We start from the raw sequence: 23,141 nt of genomic DNA on the forward strand, positions 1-23,141 counted from the left end.
AAAAATGTTAAAATTTGATTTTTCTAATAATACTCTCATAATAAATATATATATATATATATATATATATATATATATATATATATATATATAACGCTACTTGTTTTCCTTCCTCAGTTAATTAATGCCCAAATAGTCCAAAGCACACCCTTTATATCTGCGTCTCCCCTTTAATTTTCTCCATGGTTGTTATATTCTGCACCTTCATACTTTTAAGCTGCATCCCATAAAACTTAAAATTTCAAATCTATCCTTCTAATAGTAAATTGTTAGTTAGTTTTCATTTTTGCAGTTTCAGTTTTCTTTTGTACATTTTTTCATTTGCGGAATTTGAAATTTGGAAATACATTTTTTATTTTATAATTCAAAACATACATCCTAAAACACAATTTATATTTCATAATATATATTTCAAAATATAAAATTTTGATTGTAGAATATACATAACAAAATGAAATTTTTATTTTCATTTTGAAATATATAATTTAAAATACATCATTTATATTCTAAAATATATTTTTATTTTATTTTATATCATAAAAGTACGTTTTAGAATATAAAATAAAAAATAAATTATAAAAGTCTTTTTGTAGTATATAGTCCATAATGTATTTCTCAGACACAATTTTATCATTTCACCTCATATAAGGGTGCATGTTAGGAAAATATGAGGGTGGAGGATGTAACTCCCTTCCCATGCTCTAATAATACATAACATTAAATATTAAATGTTTTATATTTGTTTAAACAACTTAACAAATTAAAATTTGTAAAGATGATTAAGAGTACAGGCTTTCTCAAAAAGATGTTTTTCCCTTAAATATAGTCAAATTTTGTTTTTTCCTAAGCTCTCTTTTTTTTTTCTTATCTTTAGTTTTACTATATTTAAAAAAAATGTTCTTGTTATTTTGTTTTTAGTTAGGATCAAATATGCATATAATAGAAAGACTACAAGAAAATAACAAGGATCAACATAAAAAAAATATTGAAACTAAAAATTAAAATAAAAAAATATATAGTTATATGTTATATTCTTTAGACTTATGAAGAAAGAAAAATTGTAGAGTAGTTACTTAGCGTTAAACAAATCTTATTCTGTTATAAAAAAAAGAAGAATAAGACATAAGTGAAGAAAGTGTTCTTCCTCTATGGAATCTCAAATTTATCCTCCTCAATCTAAGAACAAAAAAAAAATGAGATTATAAGCATCTATTTTTTATCAAACACACTTATTTATTTTACTATAATTAACTAATCGGATTGAGCATTTGGAGACTTTGCCTTACAATTTATTTTCTTGAGAAAATCACACTAATTAAGGAAATTAGGAAAAAAGAGTTTGACTTAATTGTTAAAGCTAAGATGAGGAAAATGGTAAGATCATGGTTCATATGTTTCCTAATTCTTATTCATCATCTATTACTTACTGGTAGAAGGAGCAAGATAGAATAGAAGCTGATTAATTTGACATTGCTAAATTAAGAGAGTGACAAAGGTAAGTAATTACAAGTGTTATCCATATATGCGTAACAATCTATATACTAAATTTGGAAGAAGATGAAAATCAATACATAGATGCAAGCTTAGCTAGAACTCCAGCAGCGAGGGAATTGACGTAGGTGCATGGTTCAGTGTAGGGTGACTCCCAACGTTTGTCTTTGAACTTGTCACCGATGTCAGGTCCACCCACAATGGCACCAGTGAGTTCATGGATGTTAGGTTCATCTTTCTTAAACCATTTTACGAAGCTCATCCCACAATTCACTTCTTCTTCACCCTTTTTCAATGCCGGCACCGAAGCTCCTCTATGGTGAGCTTGTGTTGGTGGGTTTTTTCCAAATCCTACCATGTAAGATCTTCCTTCCGGGTTTTTCCCTAGAAGGTAATCCATCTATATACATATGCCAAATATTGCAATAAATCAATGTCTTGTCTATGTTAATTGTTGTTTTCAAATGCAATAATGAATCTTAAAATGGAGTGAGTGTGTGTTGTACTAACTTGTTTCTTAGCAAAAGCAAGGAGACGTGGAGCACCAAACGTTTTGTCCCCACAAACAACTTTGCCTTTATATTTGGCAAGCAAGTCACTATATACACTGAACAAGTAAGCTGCACTGGTTGCATACTGCGAGTTGGCTCCGTCTCTTAAATGAATATAGCCACCTGCAATATTAATACACCATGTTCATAAACAGGTACCAGATTACAATGAAAAGATAAACAAATTTTAGCTAAAATTAATCAGGAATTGTACTGGGTCAGATCATAGTTATAAACTGGTGTCTTTAGTGTCTTTGAATTTGCAGTTGTTGTGAAAGTAACATTTTTTTTTCTAATTTCTTCACTTTTAGCAGTGCAAGCAAACACACAAAGAAGGAAGAGAGTAAGTACTAACCAGGAGTCAATTTAACCTGGCTGTAGGGACTATCAGGAAGGACAGAGCATATGAAACTATCTGCTTGTTTTTTGAATCTCTCCAACTTCTGTTCACCTTCGAAAAATAACTGACAAACAACATCATGTGTTATAATTAGGACTAGCATTCATGAGAAAGGAAGAAGATAATGATGATAGGAAATTAAACCTGGCTAAGAAGGATTTGAGCTCCAGCATATTTAAGGTCCCAACTAAATTCTGCTACAGAAGCACTCTTGGATTCTTCTAATACGAACTTGATATACATTGAACTCTTCGTAGCCATGTATAGCCATGTTGCTGCCCACATCAATTCGTCCTGCGTTCAATTTGTAGTAATATTTAATTAAAACTTCATAATTCGGGAGAAGTTATCACACATTATAGAATATGGTGTCTTCTCCATAATTCAGAGAGAGAAACTAATTACATTGAAGCCGGAATAAGAGCAGTAGAAGGGACATTCTCCATCATAGGTTCCTTTGTTCGCTTTGGCCATATCGAAAAGCTACACCAAATGTTTGAGAGAGAAAATTAGGCTATAAGATTTGCTTGCATATGCACCCAGAAAGTTAATTAAGTAGACATTAATATTCCATGCATATACATGAACGTACCAATTTAGCTTTGTTGAGAAGATTACGGGAATATGGACGATCTGTGGTTCCAAAAACAATGGAAGAAGCTGCCATTGCAGCTGCAGTTTCTGCTGCAATTTCACTCCCGGCCGTGCCTTCACCAATCATCTTAACCATTCTCTTTATCTTCATACGTTCTGGTGAGATCCAACACTTGTGATCCTTATTTGGGTCCCCTACCTATGTTATAATAATAATATTACAATGTTATGTTTTGTTTTTAAGATAAAACAAATGAAGCGTGGTATTAGAAAGAAGGGAAACAAAAGAATGCACGACCTCTACGTATAATGTTTTGCTTCGAGAAGTAGCTTTGAGGAAATAATCAGTACCCCAACGAATGGCAGCGTGAAGATTATTCAACTCTTGTGCTGATTTAAACTCTGAATTGTAAGCAATAGCAGCCCATGCTAGCGTAGTAACGGTGAAAGCCATGGGGAGACCATATTTCACATTGTCCCCTGCATCATAGTATCCTCCAACAAGGTCCATCTGCATCCATGCATGCATGCAAGCATGTAAATTATTCATTTTTTCAAACTATATATAACAATTTATTGAGTTTTTGTATAAGAAAAAAAGATAGAAAGAGACGTTAACGAGTTTTCCATCATCGAGTGCTGAGTCTCCTCTCCAGGGCACCCTATTATTTTTGGGAAGTTTCCCTGAACGTTGTGCCTCAAGGAAGATAAGGGACTTGGTGAGAGCCTCCTTGTAATTCAAACCACCACCACCACCACCACCACCCCTACCACCACCACCACCACTACCACCACCACCACCACCGCCACCGCTACCACCACCACCCCTACCACCACCACCACCGCTACCACCACCACCCCTACCACCACCACCACCACCACCACCACTGACAACCATCATATTTCCTTCAAACAAAGTTAGCCATGCTAGAATGATGGCCAAATATACTTGTCTATTACCCATCAACCCAATATTTTGAATTTAGAATCTGGAAAGGGGTGAAAGAGAGAAGAGAGAGTGAGGTGTTTGTAAGAGGAAGAAGCAGATTAGAGAGTTTTATAGAGAAATGAAAAGAAGTGGTTGAGTTGATTGTTGGAAAGTTGTTTTAATCTGTCTACAAAAGGAACCAAGAAACTGTAATGTAACAGCTGCTTTCATATGGGTGTTTGTTTGTTTTGTTGTTCCTTGGAAAATGGAGTTGGTGTTGAGAGAATGGTTGCAAGAGAAAAAGAACCCAGAAGGCTTTGTTTAGGGATTTTCCATCCTCCATTTTGAAACTACTACTATTCTTAGCATGAGGTGGTAATGTGGATTGGTAAGTTGTTACCTCACAAACAAAGTGGAGAGTAAACCAAAGATAAAATTGGCCAATCAAGATGCACCGCTTATTCTCCCTCTTTCTTTTACCTTTTATCAACCAACCAAAAGAAAAACAAAACAATCTTCCTTTTTTTTCTGTAGCCAACGTTTCTTGGATCAACTTCAACTAATACATATTCCATCAACGTTAGATTCATATTTTATATATAATATTTTCCCTATTAACGAATCAAAATAATTATTACAAAAATCAATAGTTTTTAGAACATACCTAAATGTAGAACCACGAATTTGCATGTTGTTTCACTATTTTTGTCATTAATCCATATTACGTGAGAGTTTTTTCCTCCCATAAGGTACCCATAGGTTCTAGACAATAAAGTATAGCTGTTGCTTGACAAAATCAGCAAGCCTTGGTGCAAGTGTTCAAAAGATTACATGGACTAAGAACAGAAGGCTAGAAAGTAAACTAAAATTAACATGCATGCTGAAAATGCACATCAACACTCAGAAATAAAGGATATGAAATATTTCATTGGTGACTTTGAATCAATGAAAACATAATCACAGTGCATAATGTCATCTCTGAAAATTTGAGGGCAACTAATTTTGCTTTCTAAAGAGGGATGTGATGTGTGATTAAGTATTCAGAAAGGCTTTCCCAATTCACCCAGGATTTACTTGACATAAAATCAACAAATGGATTTTATATTGTTGTATACCTGACCTCTAATATACCCAAAATCAGAAGACCTTTTCAATGTAAAAAATATAACATATTCCTCTTAAACACACTCCTGCATGGTCATAATAAGCCAGCTTCAAAGAGATTCCTCCGTCTCAAAGTCTCGTCAACAAGCTTGAAAGTCTTCTTCACAAGCTTCTGATCAAGGGCAGTGGTCCGGTAGATCTTGAAGACACGATCTACGTGGTCAGGAGCAATGCTCTGGAAATACAATTCCTCAAACTTCTTCTTCACAAACCTGCAGACATAGTTTATCCAAGTAAGTCAATGGTTTAAGTTACATGAAAACTTCATCATCTACCACTTGAACTTGCCATCAGCAACACACTTCATTCCCTGAGGTATAAAGAATTTGCTTACTCGTACGCATGTTCAATCTCTTGCTTTCCTGTTGAAACTGGCTGGTATTCTTTGAACCACTCGCATACATTGAGCGGAACCTGCACAATGCAAGATATTAAACTGAAATGATAATATATGACAAAGACTACTCATCTGGATGGTTCTTACTTTCAGGATCTTCTTTTCAAATATGTCAAACTTGTTTAAAAATAACATGAAGGATGTTTTCTGTCCACAAAAGATAACACCGTCATTATTCACTAAGATAGATACAAATGTTAATTGTCATATAAAAGAAACTTTCTATGCAAATGTAGTTATTACAATTTGAAAAGGAAAAAAGAAAACCTCAAAACACGGTTGCTTCAGGACCCACTCAAAAAGTTCCTTAGTCTCCATCATTCTGTTCTTGTTTTCATCCTCATAAAGTGTTTGATCATACCTGGAAGTAAATTTAAAATCATACTTTTGTATCTGTGGATGTGCAGCTGGACTATGACTTTTTAATTTGGTGTGCAAAACATTCAAAACAGATATGCAGACAAGAAAATTGAGATTTATACACTTTTAGTAGTTCAAATAGTCTTTTATCACCATCATTATTATGAATCATGTTAAGATATGCAACCAAATGGCAGACCATACTCGCTAATTGCAGCACAGAATATTACAGCTGTAACTCCTTCGAAAAGATGAATCCACTTTCTCCTCTCATTTCTCTGGCCACCAACATCAAAGAGTCTATAGACTTCACCACTTCTCTTATTTTCTCCAACAGGACTGTCAAAATAGCAAAAAAATACTAAGAAGTTGGTCCACTCAGTAAATTATATTGAAGATGCAGATGAGGAACCACCTTCTACGTTGTTTGAATTTTTAATCACACAATTTGTATCTTCAAACAACACATAATGATTGAAAAAATGCAATTGATCAGAATAGATGTTGCAAACAGGAGCCTACTCTGCTTCAAGTAATACAGGTGGTTTTACATACCCAATCACACGACAAGGGTGACATAATTCGTTCCTCCTTCCAGATTAAGTGACAGATAATTTTCAATAACATATAAAAAAATACGTAAGCATGTGCAACAAATTTTAGGTCACTTTCAACTTTTAACTATTTAGATTTTAGAATATTTGGGAAGGTGGAGACGGTTAACACTTGACAGATATAGCAGATGAAAATACAACATAAGTAACAAAAATAATTACAGCAATCATATGAGGACAAAATAAGAATTAAAACAAGTAGTTGAATGTGAAAAATACATGATTCCCTTACAAAAAAAAAAAAAGACAAGGCCATAAGAACAAATGAGCTCTACACATTGCTACAACAAAATCTGTTTTGAACTGAAGAACAAAAGGACAAAGTGAGGAGAGTAATAGCCTTTCTGTATCATTTCAGTACAAAAATTATGTCAGTTCAGCATGTTCACCTGAATTGGATCTCGACAACGCCAGTTGTACGAACTCTTGCATACAAAACATCCTCCTGTAGTTGTCAAATCGAGTGAGAAATATTAAGAGAACCTTAAGTTTACCTTCAAAACTGAGGGCCACAAAATGAAAACTAAAGATACAGTAAACTTCTTACAACATATGCTGATTTGATGTTCTGAATTAGCATATAATATCAAAATTCACATCATAATGCATGACAATTCTAGACAATAAGCTGATACATGGATAGATAAAAGAAAAGAACAGCAAGGCCATCCAAGATAGAAATACAAACCACTCAAAAATAAGGATAAAACCACTTAGTAAATAGCAACTAATATTTCAAAATTTAGTTTGATGATTGGTAACAAAATGGAAGTGTGGCAGATGGCAACCTATGCATGTAGGAAATAATTTATACAAATAGAAAATCCAAAATACAAAGCTCTCCAAGAAGAATTTAGGTTTATAATATACAGAAATTTGTAGTTGGCTTTTGTATCCTTGTCAGAACAAAATAATGGTAGATTTTTGGATACCTTTGTCGGAACATAATTTGCATCAGACAGCCTCTCCAAATTTTCCATGAAATAATGAGTACAATCTGGAACTTGGAGTTCATTAGCACGGGCATATGTTTCCTACAGCAAGCAGAACATATGGGACAGACATTCTACGTAACTAATATGTGTAGGGATTAAGGTTAAAGCAATCAAATGGTATCAAAAGGGTGCGAAGTGGACACCTGAATTGCAGCATCCTCCCACAGAGTCTCTATTTCCTGCGCAAGCTCCTTGGTAAGACGCGGGTAATCTAGCCTTCCTCCTATTTCTGAGAGCTTTTCACCAATGTCCTGCCACAAAAATTAGACTCTACTTGAATTAAGAAGCCTATGGCATATAGCTTTGTTAGAGCAACAGATCCCTCCAGAAGAAAGAAAACTCAATACAATTGATCCTTTAAAAAAAAAACTTAGAGACAAATGTAGCAGAAGATAAACTACTCAACTGTTATTAAACAACCATATTGGGGAATAAAAGAGGTGGAAATAGTGAACTACCTGGTTTTCATTAGATATCACGTACTTTGAAGGATCAGCATCATTCTGCGCCAACTCTTTTGACCCATCATGCAGTACCTATTGAAACACATAAAGTACAAACTAAGGATGGCAGTTTTCTAAGCTATCTCTACTGAACTCAACTCATAAAACATTGTGGACACTTTAACTCTGTATTTTTAAGAGAAAAATAATCAACACACCCTTTCAAGTATTGCGTACTTTTATTGTCTGATACACATTAGCATGAATGACTGGTATGTAGCTTTTTAGCTCGGCATCGTCAAAGCCAGTTTGAAACAAAAGTTTTATCTGCGTATTATAAACAAATAAGCAAATATCAATAATCTAACCATCATATACTAACATAAGCAGTTCTGAAGATGCAATTTCATGCCTGCTTAAAGATTGTAGACTTCCCAGACTCTCCAGCACCTAAACAGCAGAGATATTGGCACTTGACACGGGTAAGTGCAGAAAATAACAAAAGAAGACAAGCTACTAAGACATTACAGTACATATGATTCCTTCAGACTCTGGGGAGTTCAATCATGTTATACGTTAATGCTAAATTCCAAATATTCCTACAGAGGAAAGCCACCCTACTAAAACACACCTAAAAGTAGAAGTTTCTGAATATGCTTTTCCGCCGTTGTTTCTAACTCGATTCTTCTTTCAATTTCGGCATCCTGCAAATGCATGCCACGTTCCTCAAATAAAAGCCTATTTAACAGTATTATTTGTAATTTAACAAGTACCAAATTTATCAAGGACAAAAGACCTGAGCATTTTCTTCAGCATCAGCATCACGAAAACGTCGCCTTTTGCTGCAGACTAAGCCCATATTTTCTGTAACCAAGAAGATGCACTATTCAAGCTCCGCCAGAAATCACTATTTCAATGCCCTCATTTAACACAATCATACATTATGCAGAATTTTTTGGACTTATGGAAGTAGCTTATTATGAGCTTCCCATAAACACTATTCAACTTATTTTAATAACCTTGCTTTTCATGGTTAAACTCAACAACGTAAACTCTTTTTAACTAATTACACTGCGATTCACACTCAAGTTTATAAGCAAGTGCTCATTAGACAAGGGCTTATTGAATGATTACTGATTAAGGTGTTTACTCAAACACTATGGACTTGAGTTCAAACAACAAGAGGACTTAAACAGAGCAAACTAACTCCATAATCTAATACTTCATGCAACTTAAAATAATATATATGCAAATAAAAGATTCTCAATCCACAGAATAAGACACCTGAATAAATCAAAAAGACTCAAGGGCACAGCTGGATAGCAGGAGTAGGCTGAAACAAACACTGAATAATCGCTTTAACCAGAATAGTTTCCGGCCCACACATCAGATCTGAAGTTAATGATTATCCTGAGCAAGTTATTCGGCCAAAATGCTAGATTCAACAAACATTGGAATATTCTACTCCTCGCATATGGGAAGTGATGTTATGGGGTGATCACCAACAACTTGGATTTTTTTATTAATTTTATTTTTTAAGTGAAAATAATTTTGTTACATACCCATAACAAGAATTTTATCAAATGGATAAACCCCATCACCAGATACATAAAGTGAAGTTAAGATGCCCGTGACTATTAAGAAGAACTGCAATTTCGGGCGTTGAGCCGAATCAATTAATAATCAAGTTATCAATTCTTGTATATGGGCAAGAATGATCCTTTTTCTAATTTATTTTCCAGCTAATTATTTCTTGGTTCGAATGCTGATACCCTCCGCACGAAGAACGAAAGTTTAGCAGTAGAAGTACCATGAAAAGGCAAGAGCAGCATGCAAGGTACAACCACCCCATCATCAAAGTTTTCACCAGAAAGAGAATATAGTCGAAGATGGTACAAAAAATCAACTGTTAAAAAACTATTCAAAGAAATGGAGAAAAAGGGAGAATCTTTTCGCATCTCGATCTGCATATGCAACATCAACACAGAGATCCCCTGAGCCAAACCCACCCCCCATATACAATCAACAACAAAAAAGAAGGATCTTGGGAGGGAGAGAGATTGGGAATGCAACAGAAGAAAGAGTTGTTACCCGAAAAGAAGCAAAACTAGAGATGTGGAGGTGGAATATGCCCCTTGATTTGGCGGATACGTTAAGAATGAAGTGTGAAGTGTGAAGCGAAACTAGAAAGCAACAAGCTCAGTCTGTGTTCTTCTCTGTGTAGGAAGTTCTATATATATATATATATATATAGTATAGAATTCAAGTTGTATACAAGTACTAGTATAGTAACACAACAATAGCAATTGTGTTTAGTTCAGCGTGATGATAATAATGACCATAAAGTGTGGATTATAATATTAACATAATGGGATTTGGAGGAGTGTGCTTATGTGAATGAATTATAAAAATAAAAATGATGAGAACGGTGAAAGAGGGAAAGAAAATAGAGATTAATTAATTAGTTGAAAATGAAAACAAAAGAGCGCCGAAAGCTGTGTGAGGGTTCTTGGTTGTTCCTGCACCCTTTGGTCGGGTCAAAGTTTAGTTTAGAAAAGACACAAGAAGGCAGCAACAGGCACAGCTATGGCACTTTTTTTATGTCTTCTTGGGAAAATACACACACTCTCACTCACCCTCTTTCTCTCTCCGCCTCCCACTCTCAACTCCAACAAAATCTTGACGCAGACCAACTAGCATCACTCTACATTATTTCTATCACCAAAAATATTCACCATTGACAACAAAAAAGTATAGTTTTTTTTTACTCTATGTGAAAACAATCCATTAAAAAGATATAGTTTTTAGCTGTTCAATGAACAAAATGATATTATATTTAAATGTGGAATGAAAGAGGGTTGAGATGATGAGATGGTATGGTACTTATCCATTAGATTCCAAGTGTGAAAGTGCAAGAGGGGTGACAGAGTAGTTTGACTGAAGGGAATGGAATTTGATTTGATAGTGTGGTGAGTTGAGAAAGGAAAAGGAGAGAGAGAAGAGAATTGTGATTCCATTCCATGTCTGTTGGCGGTCAAAGGAGACAAGAAAGGACACATCTGCATATGTATCTGTATCAGTATCTGTATCTATGTGTGTCTGGTTTTGATGTTATTATTGTATTCTTTTTTGCCACTTCTAACTTCACTTTCTCACTCTCCCTCCCTCTTTCAACCTCTCCTTTCCTTCTTACACCTTCATTACTCAAACATATGTATTTTAATACATACAAATTCTAGATAAATACATCACTTTTTTTAAATAGTATATAAATGTTGAATTATCTATCCAGTCTCATTTACACTTATATTTTTTCATCTAAAATTTATTTAATATTTTTTTCAATGATACATTAAATAGTTTGTGCGAAATGAAACATAATTAATGACGAAAAATGCACAATTCAGTAATTTTGGGACAAGTTCTTTATGTGTGTCATGGTGTTTGATAATATGAACATTTTTTTATTCCTTGCTCTCTTATATACATATCAGTCCTTATTCAACTTGATATTTTTATAATTATGTCTTGTATTTAACATGATTACATCATCAATAATAATAAATATAAATACTAATTTATGTTTATAGATTTAACTTTTATGTTGTTGTAAAGTTTAATTTTTTATCTTTTTTATTCTTAAAAAAATAATTTTTAAATTATACATTTTAAATTTATTACTTTTTTATTTTTATTTTGTAAAAACTTATTTCTTTATTCATTAATTGTATTTCTAACTATTTTAAACATTAAAAATATTTATTTTTTAATACATTCAAAATTAAAATTATCAAAAAATAATAATTTATTATTATTTTTTTAAATAGTGCTAGATAGGGAAATAAAAAAAATAAAATGATGTTAGTTAGGGAAATAAAAACAAAATGTGCTAGATGAGGAAATAAAAGTGTAAATGGTGTAGATAGAGAATTTACCTTTTTTTTAATGATTTAAAAAATAAGTTTTTAAAATGCAAAAATAAAACTATTTATTCATATGTAATGAATTGAAAAAATACTTTAAAAAGGCAAAAGATTGGGACAATCTGTTTTTTTTTTCACTTTCTTGGCAATTTAGGACAAAAATTTTCTTTTCCCGTAGTCAGACTTGGAAACATTCTTCTTTTCTAGTTTAAAAAATGTGAAATTTATAGTATTTTATTTTTTAAACTTTTTTTATATACTGTATTCTTTTGGTAATATTTTTTTTTCTTAATGTGCTATATATTGTCATTAATTAATTACACTGCTTTTGTTTTCATTGATTAGGAAAGAAACTAATTGAGAAATAGACTATAATTAATAACTGTCTATAGTTTTGTTAGAAAAAAAAATGAGAGAAAATAGATAGAGAAGGAAATGCCAAGTTCAGTGTTGCAATTGCAAACAATGAGTAACAGTGTAGCTTAGCTTTTACATTGCATGGGGTATTCACGTTAATAAATATATATATATATATATATATATATATATATATATAATCAGTACTTTAATCCTAATATTATACTATTTTATTATTCCAATTCCAAGAAAAAAAAAACACACTTGATCATAAAGATTCAGAAAATTCCAACTACCCCCGTTAATAATTGTAATAATTGGTTTTTGATTACAAGTACCTTTTTATTATAGTAAAAAGAGGTGAATATATATTTATATATATATATATATAAACATAATCAATTCAAATTATGTTAATCGTCTTTTTTTCTCTTATTAATAATGAGAAGACATTTGTAAAATTATGTCATTTTTAACTGATTAATTTAATGGTGTTTGAAGTCTTCGATTTTCTTCAACATTTTTTCATCTATGGTATGCTTCTAAAAACATTTCGACTAACAAATCAGTATTTTAGAATTATAATAATAAATTAGTAATAATATTTATGTTAAATATATCTTAAAGTAGTTGTTTATTTATATTATTTTTAATGGTTTTTTTTATGTGAGATTTTGGGATGACCTTATTTTTAATTTTGGTTTAGTTATTATTTAAGTATGGTGATTAGTGTTGGATATTTAATATTGTTTGATTACTTATGTAAATATCATATATGTTTATTTAGGTTGAGATGACATCAATTTTTTGGTATTTCTTGCCTTTATTTAGTATTTATCGACTTTGTTTAGTATTTTTTTTATTTTGTCTGGTGCTTATAATTTTTGTCTCATATTTATTAATTTTGTCTAATACTTCTTACTAAAATTATTTTACATCTTGGTTTGAGTTCATCTTATGCATTAGTCTAAATTATGCTTTTATCGATCCTTATAATATTCTTCTTTCTTTTGTCATTTTTTCTTCTTCTTTGTTTTTTTTAAAATTTCAACTTTACATGCTTGCTATTTGCACTTGACCTCAAACTCTTTTCTCCCATTTTTTATTTCATCTCCCAAATCTCTCACATTCAGATCATACCATCTATGGTAATATAGTATAAGACATTTCTCCTCAATTTTGGATATTTATATAAAATAAGATTATTTTATTTCGTAATCTCTTTATTTTTTATAATTCGATTTTAATTGTAAATAGTTATTTTTTTATGTTGTTGGTAAAGAATTTTGATTATCTTAACTATTTTTTTTAAAAAAATTGATTATCTTTAGCGATAAATCTGTAACGTAGTTATATTTTGTAAGTTTTCGACTATTTAATATTTTTGTTTGAAACCCATTTAAATTTCATGTAAGAAGTGTTATTTTGAATTGTTAAAATACTTAGTATGTCATGAAATTGTGTATTGTTATGATGATGTTTGTTATGTTGAAGAAAATTTTAAACTAAAGATTAAAAATTGTTAGGTGTAATTGTCTGTGAGTATTGGGTAGTCACTTGGTTTGGAAATAGATTAGAGGTAAGTTCAAAGGCTTGGTAGAATTGTTTGATTTTGTTAACATATTTTAAGTATTGATGATTCAATTTAAATTGTGCAATACAATACTATGTTTTCATATGAGAGATTCAAATTAAGAAATATTAGTTATTAATACTAAGTAATTTCTTATATGATTTGTTAAGTTTAGGAATTAGGTTTAGTAAGGGACAACAGTTTTAGGATAATTATTCAGAATTATAAATTCTACATAATTTATCTAATTGATGGAATTTTACCAAGTATATCACCCTAATACACAACTATCTCTCTTCTTAACTAACTTTCGCTCTCAACAAATTTGTTAAATTTATTTAATAATTTCATTAAAATTATTTAGAAAAAAATTAAAATATTGTTCGATGATGAATCTTATTGTTCTTAATGAAAGTATTTGTATTTGATTTATATATCCATGTTTATCATATTTTTCTAATAATAATTTTAGTGTAAGTGATTATGAATACACATTAATTATTATTCTCAAACGGGGTTGGAATCAAGAGAATAATTTGACGTATTCCTTCATACGGTTGGCACTTCACTCTTTCTTATTGGCTGAACTTCCACTTGTTCTTCTACTCCTCCTCCTCCCCGCTAACTCCAGACTCGGATGGTACTGGTAAAAGATACTCCGACGTTTAAGTCAAATTTCAGCACTCGACATTCAGTTTTTAGTATTAGATTATTAAGCAATAGAGCTGTTAGTTTGTTAACAGAGCTGTTAGTTTGTTTTAGTGGGTCTTTCTCTCTTGTATATATTAGGTTTTATCTCCTCTTTGTAAATACTTTTTTCAATAATAATCTTCTTAAATCTTCTCTGTATGACCACTCATTCTCTTATCCTTACATGGTATCAAGAGCATTGATTTTTTTTTCCTCTACCCCTCTTTTTCTTCCTCTGTTTTTGTCCTCATCACCATGTCCGTAACATCTCCTTCCGCTGCCTCTTCTCAAACCACCATGTCTCCTTCTTCTTCTTCCTCCACACAATTGCATACCTTTCCGGTTCCTCTCTTCTTAAAACTCGACGATGATAACTATCTCATATGGAAACAACAAATTCTTGCTCATGTAAGTGGTCTTCAGCTTTTTCATTTTCTTGACGGATTTGCTCCTCCTCCACCGCGTTTTCTCACCACCGACGATGCTACCGCCAAAAAGGTTAATCCCGCGTTTCTGGTTCATCAACAACAAGACCATCTTCTGGTTGCGTGGCTTCTTGGCTCCATGACCACACTGATCTTGACCAAAATGGCAGGGTTATGCTCCGCATCAGAAATTTGGGGGAAATTACAGGTTTATTATGCATCTCAGACCCGTGCTAAAATTGTCAAATTAAAGACGCAATTGAAGGCTCCCTAGCGTGACCGATCCATCTCTACATATCTTCTTGACATCAAGAAGATTGTAGATACCCTTGCTGCTACTGGCTCCTCTCTCACTAATGAAGAACATCTTGAAGCCATTTTTTACGGTTTATCCGAGGAGTATGAATCCTTCATCACCGCGGTCACTTCTCGTCTTGATCCCTACACGGTGGAAGATATTGAAGCTTTGTTGATGGCTCATGAAGAACGCCTTGAACGGTATAAAACTCAAGATCACATTTTGCCTCAAGCTCATCTTGCGACTACTCGGTCTTCATCCAACCCTATTTCTAGACCCATGAATGGGTTCCATTTTTCTCAGAATCGTGGTTCACGTCCACCGTTCAGACACAACAACAATAAACGTTTTAATGGCCCTCGTCCTCCTCTCAAGAATTCTTGGACGGCTACTTCCGTGCCCAATTCGTCTTCCTCTGCTCGCATTCAGTGCCAACTATGTCAGAAGTTTGGCCATACGGCTCTGGAGTGTTGGCATCGGTTTGACACTAATCTTTCTTCCCATATTAGTGCTAATTCTTCTCAATTTTATTCTTCAGATAATGACTCTGGTGAGCCATCTTTGTTGGGTACTCCCCCTACCCTTAATGACCCTCTTTGGTACCCGGACAGTGGTGCTACACATCATATAACCCATTACAGTAATATTTTCTCTTCCAAAACTCCTTACACTGGATCTGAAATGGTTCAACTGGGTAATGGCACAGGTATGCATATAAATCACATTGGCTCTGCAAAATTTACTAATCCTACCACTATGACCACATTACGCTTACATAATTTGCTGCATGTACCTTCTATAAATAAGAATCTCATGAGTGTCTCTCAATTTGCAAAAGATAATAATGTCTATTTTGAGTTTTATCCTAACCACTGTTTTGTTAAAAATCAGGACACTAAGGAAATAATCCTCCAAGGAAAAGTTAAAGATGGCTTATATGTGTTTCCCACAATGCAATGTTCTCTCAAACCCTCTGTTTCCAGTACCACTTTCAATCCTGCATCTTCTACTTTTCAGTTGTGGCACTCTAGGCTAGGACATGCTTCCTCTAGAATTGTTCATAATGTGATGAAACTATGTAATGTTACTGGCCACAAACGTGATTTCTTTTGTCAAACATGTGCTATAGCTAAATCTCATCAGCTTCCTTTTACTGATTCTCTTACTGTTTACACTATACCGCTTCAATTGGTTTTTATTGACATTTGGGAACCTTCTCCTATTTCCTCTTCTAATGGATCCAAATATTATATTGCCTTTCTTAATGCTTTTTCACGTTATACATGGCTTTATCTTTTGCACTCTGATGAGCATATATTTATTCACACTCAATAGCCTTAATCATAGATTATTGGACTATAATAATAAATAAATTCATTGTTTTAATTGATATTCTTATAATTGGGTTTATTTGGGCCTTATATATTATTATTGTTAATTTTGTGTTTTTAGGGTAAATGATCTGAAGCATCTACCCTTGTGAATGGGCCAAATATGCAAAAGTCCAGGTTGCTTCTTTGAATCAAAACAGAAAACAAATTCTGAGGAAAAGAAAGAGAAAATAAAAGCTACAAGATTCCAGAAACAGAATTGGAAGCAAATCTTCTGCAAAATAAAAAGAATTATGGAAAGTGGAAACTGTTTACAAAATCTAAACTGCAATATTTTCCCAAGATCCTTGGAGCAGAAAAACCTATAAAAGGACACAAGCATCAAGGAGAAAGGAGAGAGTTTCATAGGGTTTTCTTAGTTTCTTTTCTTATTTGTAATTCTTTTGCCTCCGCATGGAAAGCTAAACCTTTTGGTTGATTCCTTTGTGATTCCCCATTGAGTTCTGAGGTTTTGATCAATAAAAGTTTCTATTTTTAATTCTCTATAGCAGTTGTTTTTATTGTCTAATCTCCTAGAAAACTAGTTTTTGTGAGAGGTTGTACTTGAACGCATGATTGAGAGTCTTCCTTATCTTAAACTTTGGTTTCTTAGTTAGTTCGTATTGTTCTAATTAATTTCTTGGGCGCATGATTCAAGAGAGAGGAGATAAGCATTCCCATGGAGTATACGCATGGAACAAAGTGGGTATTGATTAAACCGGTAGATGCATGCTTTACTGGTGAGCTTCAGTTGAATTAGGTTTGGCGCATGTTCAATCTAGTTTATCTCTGCTGAGGATTGAGAAAAGAACAATCTTTAGAGAGCCTGTGAAGAATTCATTGGTGGAAGAACTTGGGAGTCAATCTGCATTCTTTATTGATTCAAATCATCATTTATATTTTCTTGCTAAGCGATCACAACCCCTATTTCTTTACCATTATTGCTAATTTTCATTGTTTGCAGATAGGTTTTGAATTCTATTCACTGAAATTACTATTGGATTCGTTGGGAGACGACTTGGGGTCATTTGACCACAACTATATTATCATCTCTCTAGTGTTAGACAAGTCTACGCTAGAATCATATTAATTTGACAGCAAAACGACAGCTATCAAATTTGGCGCCGTTGCCGGGGATTCCAATTTGATTTTGGTTATCAGGTTTTTCTTCTTATCTGTATAATTTTTTTTTAATTTTTTTTTCCTTCCTAATTTTTTTTTTTTGCATATTTAAATTTTGTTTTCTTCTTATTAGTTTTTATTTATTTAGTATACCCTAAAAAACAAAACAAAAATTAAAACTAAAAAATCTAATATTCAACTCTTTTTTTTTCTTTTTTTTTATAAACGAAAAAAATAAAAAATAAAAACGAAAAATAAAAAATTAAAAAAATATAATATTCAGAACATCTTTTTTTTATTTTTTTTATTTATTTTATCTCTTCTGCTGTTCACATTATTAACAATTTACCTACACCTGTTTTACTCAATAAAAGCCCTTATGAAACGCTGTTTTTACATAAACCAGATTACACTTTTTTAAAGGTTTTTGGTTGTGCTTGCTATCCGCTTTTAAGACCATATAATCAACATAAGTTTGATTTTCGCTCTTCTTTGTGTTTGTTCTTAGGTTATAGTACTCGTAACAAAGGCTATATTTGTTTACAACCTTCTGGAAAACTTATTTTATCTCGTCATGTGCTTTTTAATGAGTACTTGTTTCCTTATTCTTTATCTGATAATCCGTTTCTTCCTCCTATTTCTCCTCCTGCTTCTTCTCCTCATGTTTCCTTCACTAATCCTTTAACTGTTGTTTCCCTTTCTCCTTCTGTAACTGACATTTCATCTGTTGCTCATGATAATGTTACTAGTACTACTTTTGATAATCTTTCTGCTAGTACTTCACCTGTTTCTGCTAGTTCTTCACCTTTTTCTGCAGGCACTGTCCCTTCTTCATTTGCACCACCTCCTACTAGTACTAATATGCATCCGATGACAACTCGTGCTAAGGTTGGCATCTACAAACCCAAAGTTCTTTCCACCTCAACTACTCAATCGGATCTAGAACCAACCACATACAAACAAGCAATGCAACAACCTCCATGGTTACATGCCATGAAAGTAGAGTATGCAGCCCTTCTTGACAACAAAACCTGGACGCTTACTCCCTTACCTGCTGAAGCAAATCTTATTGGTTGTAAGTGGGTTTTTAAACGTAAGTTTAATGCTGATGGTACCCTACAAAGGCATAAAGCAAGACTGGTTGCCAAGGGTTTTCATCAAACTGAAGGTTTTGATTTCACTGAAACATTCAGTCCTGTTGTCAAGCCAACTACTATAAGAGTTGTTCTCACTATGGCTTTGTCTGCACGCTGGCCTATACATCAACTTGATATAAACAATGCTTTCTTGAATGGAGATCTTGCTGAAGATGTCTACATGCAACAACCTGACTCCACTCTTGTTTGCAAGCTTCATAAGGCGATTTATGGCTTAAAACAAGCCCCACAGTCTTGGTTTCTTAAACTCTCACACACTCTTATTAGTTTGGGTTTTCATTCCTCTAAAAGTGATTCTTCTCTTTTTCTTCGTTTTACACCTAATGAAACTCTCATTATTCTTATTTATGTTGATGATATCATAGTTACTGGCACCTCATCTAATTTAATTGACTGTTTCATTGCACAGTTAAGTGACAACTTTGCTTTGAAAGATCTAGGAAAACTTCACTATTTTCTGGGTATTGAGGTAGCTTGGCTTGCTGATGGATCTCCCCATTTGTCTCAAACAAAATACATACGAGATCTTCTCCAACGTGCTGCAATGCTGGACGCCAAGCTCTTCAGTATATCACTCTAACTCGTCCTGAACTTTCTTTTTCAGTTAACAAAGTCTGTCAATTTATGCACTCTCCTCGCCTCCACCTTCGGAAAGTTGTCAAGAGGATTCTTCGCTATCTTGCGGGCACCTTACATCATGGTCTTCTCCTTCATCCCATCACTGACTTCTCCATCATCGCCTTTAGTGACTCTGATTGGGGCTCTGATCTCGATGACAGGAAGTCAACATCAGGTTACTGTATTTATATTGGTCGCAATCTGGTTTCGTGGTTGTCTCGAAAACAAAAGGTTGTCTCTAGAAGTAGCACTGAAGCAGAATACAGAAGTGTTGCAGCTGCTCTTGCTGATATCACTTGGCTTCAGTCCTTATTCACTGAGCTTCGCCTTCCAGATTCCACACCACAGATATATTGTGACAATGCTGGAGCTGTTCTCCTTGCCTCTAATCCAGTTCTCCATTCTAAAACGAAGCATTTTGAGCTTGATCTCTTTTTTGTGCGTGATCGTGTTCAACAACAACGCCTCTCTGTTGTTCATCTTCCTTCTCAATATCAGATTGCTGATTTGCTGACAAAACCAGTATCTGGTGCTATGTTTCTGAAATTCAGAAATAAACTCATGGTTGAACCTATTTCCACCATAAGTTTAAGGGGGGATATTAAGCAATAAAGCTGTTAGTTTGTTTTAGTGGGTCTTTCTCTCTTGTATATATTAGGTTTTATCTCCTCTTTGTAAATACTTTTTTCAATAATAATCTTCTTAAATCTTCTCTGTATGAACACTCATTCTCTTATCCTTACATGATTATGTACCTAGTTCATTGAGATTTGTGTTAATTTATACTATTATTGTGGGTCCGTTGTGGTTAGTGGGCCTAATATAAGAAGATTAATAAGCGTTAAGTCATTAATTAACCTCGCTATTAATCATGTCAGTCGATATAGATAGGATGTCGAGTCAAGATCATAGTCATACTGACCGTATCAGTTATTTGTGATATTTAATATTAATAATATACCATTTATAAATATTAATAATATATGTGATAGTTATTATTGAAGTGATGAATTTGTTTTGATTCAAATACTCGTTATTTGTGTTTGGAATAATATCATCATATATTACATATAGCATATTTATACAAATTTTTAATTTTTTAATTTTGAATATATTTAATATATGAATTGAAAATTATACAAATTTAAGGAAATAATTAAAAATTAACTTATATTTTGTTAATTCCATCCTTGAATAGATTATACTTCGCAAATATTTAATTATTAGAAATTTAAATAAAAATATATCTTTCTATTGGTATATATAATAGCTTTTTTTACTCCAACTTTAGAATGTAATTATTTATTAATAAGTTATCAACTATATTGTTTATACAATAAATTACTACAATATACTTTATAATAATTTTTTTTATCTCTTTATATCACATCAATCATCTTATCTCATATCTTATCTTATATATCTTTTACCAACATTAATCTTATCTTCTATACTTTAGCTTTTCTTCTAAGTCTCTTTATTCCATAGTTTATTTTTATTTCTTTTGCAACAATAATTTCTTAAAAAAAACCTACCGTAAATTATTATATTTTATATTGTGCAAAGTGATCTCTCTCCTAACTTAATAATATAACAAAAGGTGATGATATTTTTCCATTTACTTCACTTTACATCCACAATAAAATATTAATATTTGTAATAAAAAAAAGTCCTTAATAAAAATATAGATAAAATTAAAAATGTTAAAATAATTTCCAAAATTAAAAAATTAAAAATTATTAAAATATTAATATTTAGTAGGGTGTATTGTGAAGCAATGAATGTCAAAAAATCATTTTCCTATAACACATAATGATATTGTATCGGTCCACTAAACATGGTTATACTAGTTTAATAGTTCAATAATGTAAGGTATAATTACTTTAACCTCTCTTAAAATATAATTATTTTTTAACAGCTTAAAATAAAATATCACTGATACTGGTGTAAAATGTTCAAAATTAATTATCCATATAAGGGCATAATTTTACTATTGTGAAAATATTCGAACTTAGGTATTCTTTGAATTCATTTAGTTACAAATCAGTTGCATTAAAATCCAGTGATGGAATATTTTAATTTTCATATTATCTGTTTTGTATTTAACTCCATTTAAATTAGTACCCTCAAATACCAAGTATTACGTGAATAATTCATTTTAGAATGTGTTAAATTAGTTCATAATTAATTTATTGTGTTTTTTCTTCTTGCAAATATACGCGGTCTTATTACACTAGATAACAAAAAATAACTAATATATTTATAATTAAAATAATGAATGTATATATTTCAAGTGAGAAAATGAGATTCATTTTTCTCACCTTTAAGCCATGTGTATGTATATGCTAAGAGTGAAAAAATATTAAGGTTAAATATTTTTTTAATATTTTTAGTCATATATTTTAGATGAAATTAGATTTTATTCTCAAAATTTAATTATTATTTTTTATTTTAGAAAATTTTGAAAAAGATCATTGTAAATATGTGACATTACCTTATTTGTCACTTGACGAAATGAGTTTCACATCAAGGAAGAGTCTAATTTTGATTATTTATCCATGTTAATCAGGAGAAGATCTGATTTTGACTTTTTGTCCACTTCAGCATCAAAGTTTAACAACTCAAAACCTATTTAATTATATTTTTATGCTTAAATAAAATGTTTTTTTTATATAAAAAGCATTTCAAATATTTAAAGAATATGTTATAAGTAATAAGTTTGTTTATATTTAACTCTAATTATTTTGTTTATATTATTAAAATTATATTTTTGTTTATATTTAAAATATTATAATAAATATTTTATATAAACTAATTTATATTTCTTCTAAAAGCTCCTGTGGTAAAATCTTTTTAGAATATAAAGATTTGTTTCATTTAGTGAATTCCGAAATTTGAAGAAAATAAAATTTAGACTGAGAAAAAAAATTATCCATAATAAGTTTTGACAAAGTACATGTTTTTTAAATTCATAAGTGTTTTATACTTTCAAATTGATAAATTTAGTTTAAATATACACAAAAATATTAATTATAATATATTTTTAATTTTTTTATATAAAAAGTTATTTTATTTGAAAAAAATAGTTAAATATATTTTTATTTACTCTCGTGTTTACCATGATTTTTTTAAAACTTTTCAAAGTACAAGTAAATAATTAGTTTACAATTTGAAATACAATTAGTTTCACTTAAAAAATATAAAGACTAAAAATATATTTAATTAAAAATATTATTTTAATGTCTTTTGTCGCGTTTTATTGTATGGACAATAATTTTGTTCACAAATAAGTCCCATTAAAAATACTTTTAATTTGTAAAAAAACAAAAGATGAAATATACATGTGTGAGCTCACATATAATACAAAATTTACTTTTCTTAATTTCCAAAATTTAAGTAAATTATGCACATCTATGATAAGTTATTTCTAACCATTTTAAAAATCAAGTGAAGAATGCACAATATAAGCTATAAACAAATCTAAACACATGCATTATATCTAAACTTACACTACTGTCTCTTTATTTAAAAGGAAAATCAACAATGATTAAATTAATTAATTATAACATTTAAAAAAATAGATGAATTATTGAACTGAATGGATTAACGTACCTAACCTAAGTTAAAAAATTTATTAGGTAGATCAAATGAGTCAAAAGCCAACTTGATAG

The 23,141-nt window shown here is 31.6% G+C and overlaps 2 protein-coding genes across 10 annotated transcripts; both read right to left on the reverse strand.

Moving 5' to 3' along the window:
* Positions 1 to 1,440: 1,440 nt before the first annotated feature.
* Positions 1,441 to 3,797, reverse strand: GH9A4 (glycosyl hydrolase 9A4). Of its 2 annotated transcripts, XM_068624372.2 has the most exons (8): positions 3,650 to 3,797; positions 3,335 to 3,547; positions 3,035 to 3,235; positions 2,848 to 2,925; positions 2,587 to 2,736; positions 2,398 to 2,506; positions 2,002 to 2,165; positions 1,441 to 1,891 (listed from the first exon to the last, which is right to left on the reverse strand). In XM_068624372.2, the coding sequence occupies exons 2-8, from the start codon at positions 3,545 to 3,547 to the stop codon at positions 1,565 to 1,567; spliced, it is 1,242 nt and encodes a 413-aa protein (XP_068480473.1). In that variant the 5' UTR covers positions 3,650 to 3,797; the 3' UTR covers positions 1,441 to 1,564. The 2 variants fall into 2 exon arrangements, with proteins under 2 accessions (XP_068480473.1, XP_090151376.1); XM_090295250.1 differs by lacking the exon at positions 3,650 to 3,797 and having other exon boundaries at positions 3,335 to 3,625.
* Positions 3,798 to 4,871: 1,074 nt separating this feature from the next.
* LOC137820339 (guanine nucleotide-binding protein alpha-1 subunit) lies at positions 4,872 to 10,581 on the reverse strand. 8 transcript variants are annotated; one of them, XM_090295252.1, is made up of 14 exons: positions 10,029 to 10,581; positions 8,734 to 8,801; positions 8,569 to 8,641; positions 8,350 to 8,387; positions 8,156 to 8,264; positions 7,953 to 8,030; positions 7,638 to 7,745; positions 7,432 to 7,533; positions 6,889 to 6,944; positions 6,090 to 6,224; positions 5,793 to 5,886; positions 5,613 to 5,672; positions 5,463 to 5,542; positions 4,872 to 5,340 (listed from the first exon to the last, which is right to left on the reverse strand). In XM_090295252.1, the coding sequence occupies exons 8-14, from the start codon at positions 7,477 to 7,479 to the stop codon at positions 5,163 to 5,165; spliced, it is 651 nt and encodes a 216-aa protein (XP_090151378.1). In that variant the 5' UTR covers positions 7,480 to 7,533; positions 7,638 to 7,745; positions 7,953 to 8,030; positions 8,156 to 8,264; positions 8,350 to 8,387; positions 8,569 to 8,641; positions 8,734 to 8,801; positions 10,029 to 10,581; the 3' UTR covers positions 4,872 to 5,162. The 8 variants fall into 8 exon arrangements, with proteins under 8 accessions (XP_090151378.1, XP_068480475.1, XP_090151377.1 ...); XM_068624374.2 differs by having other exon boundaries at positions 8,175 to 8,264; positions 10,029 to 10,314; XM_090295251.1 differs by lacking the exon at positions 10,029 to 10,581 and adding an exon at positions 9,222 to 9,311 and having other exon boundaries at positions 8,175 to 8,264.
* Between the last annotated feature and the right edge of the window lie 12,560 nt (positions 10,582 to 23,141).

The sequence above is a fragment of the Phaseolus vulgaris genome, chromosome 9 (assembly GCF_051622355.1).
Source record: "Phaseolus vulgaris cultivar YP4 chromosome 9, ASM5162235v1, whole genome shotgun sequence".
Classification (NCBI taxonomy): Eukaryota; Viridiplantae; Streptophyta; class Magnoliopsida; order Fabales; family Fabaceae; genus Phaseolus; species Phaseolus vulgaris.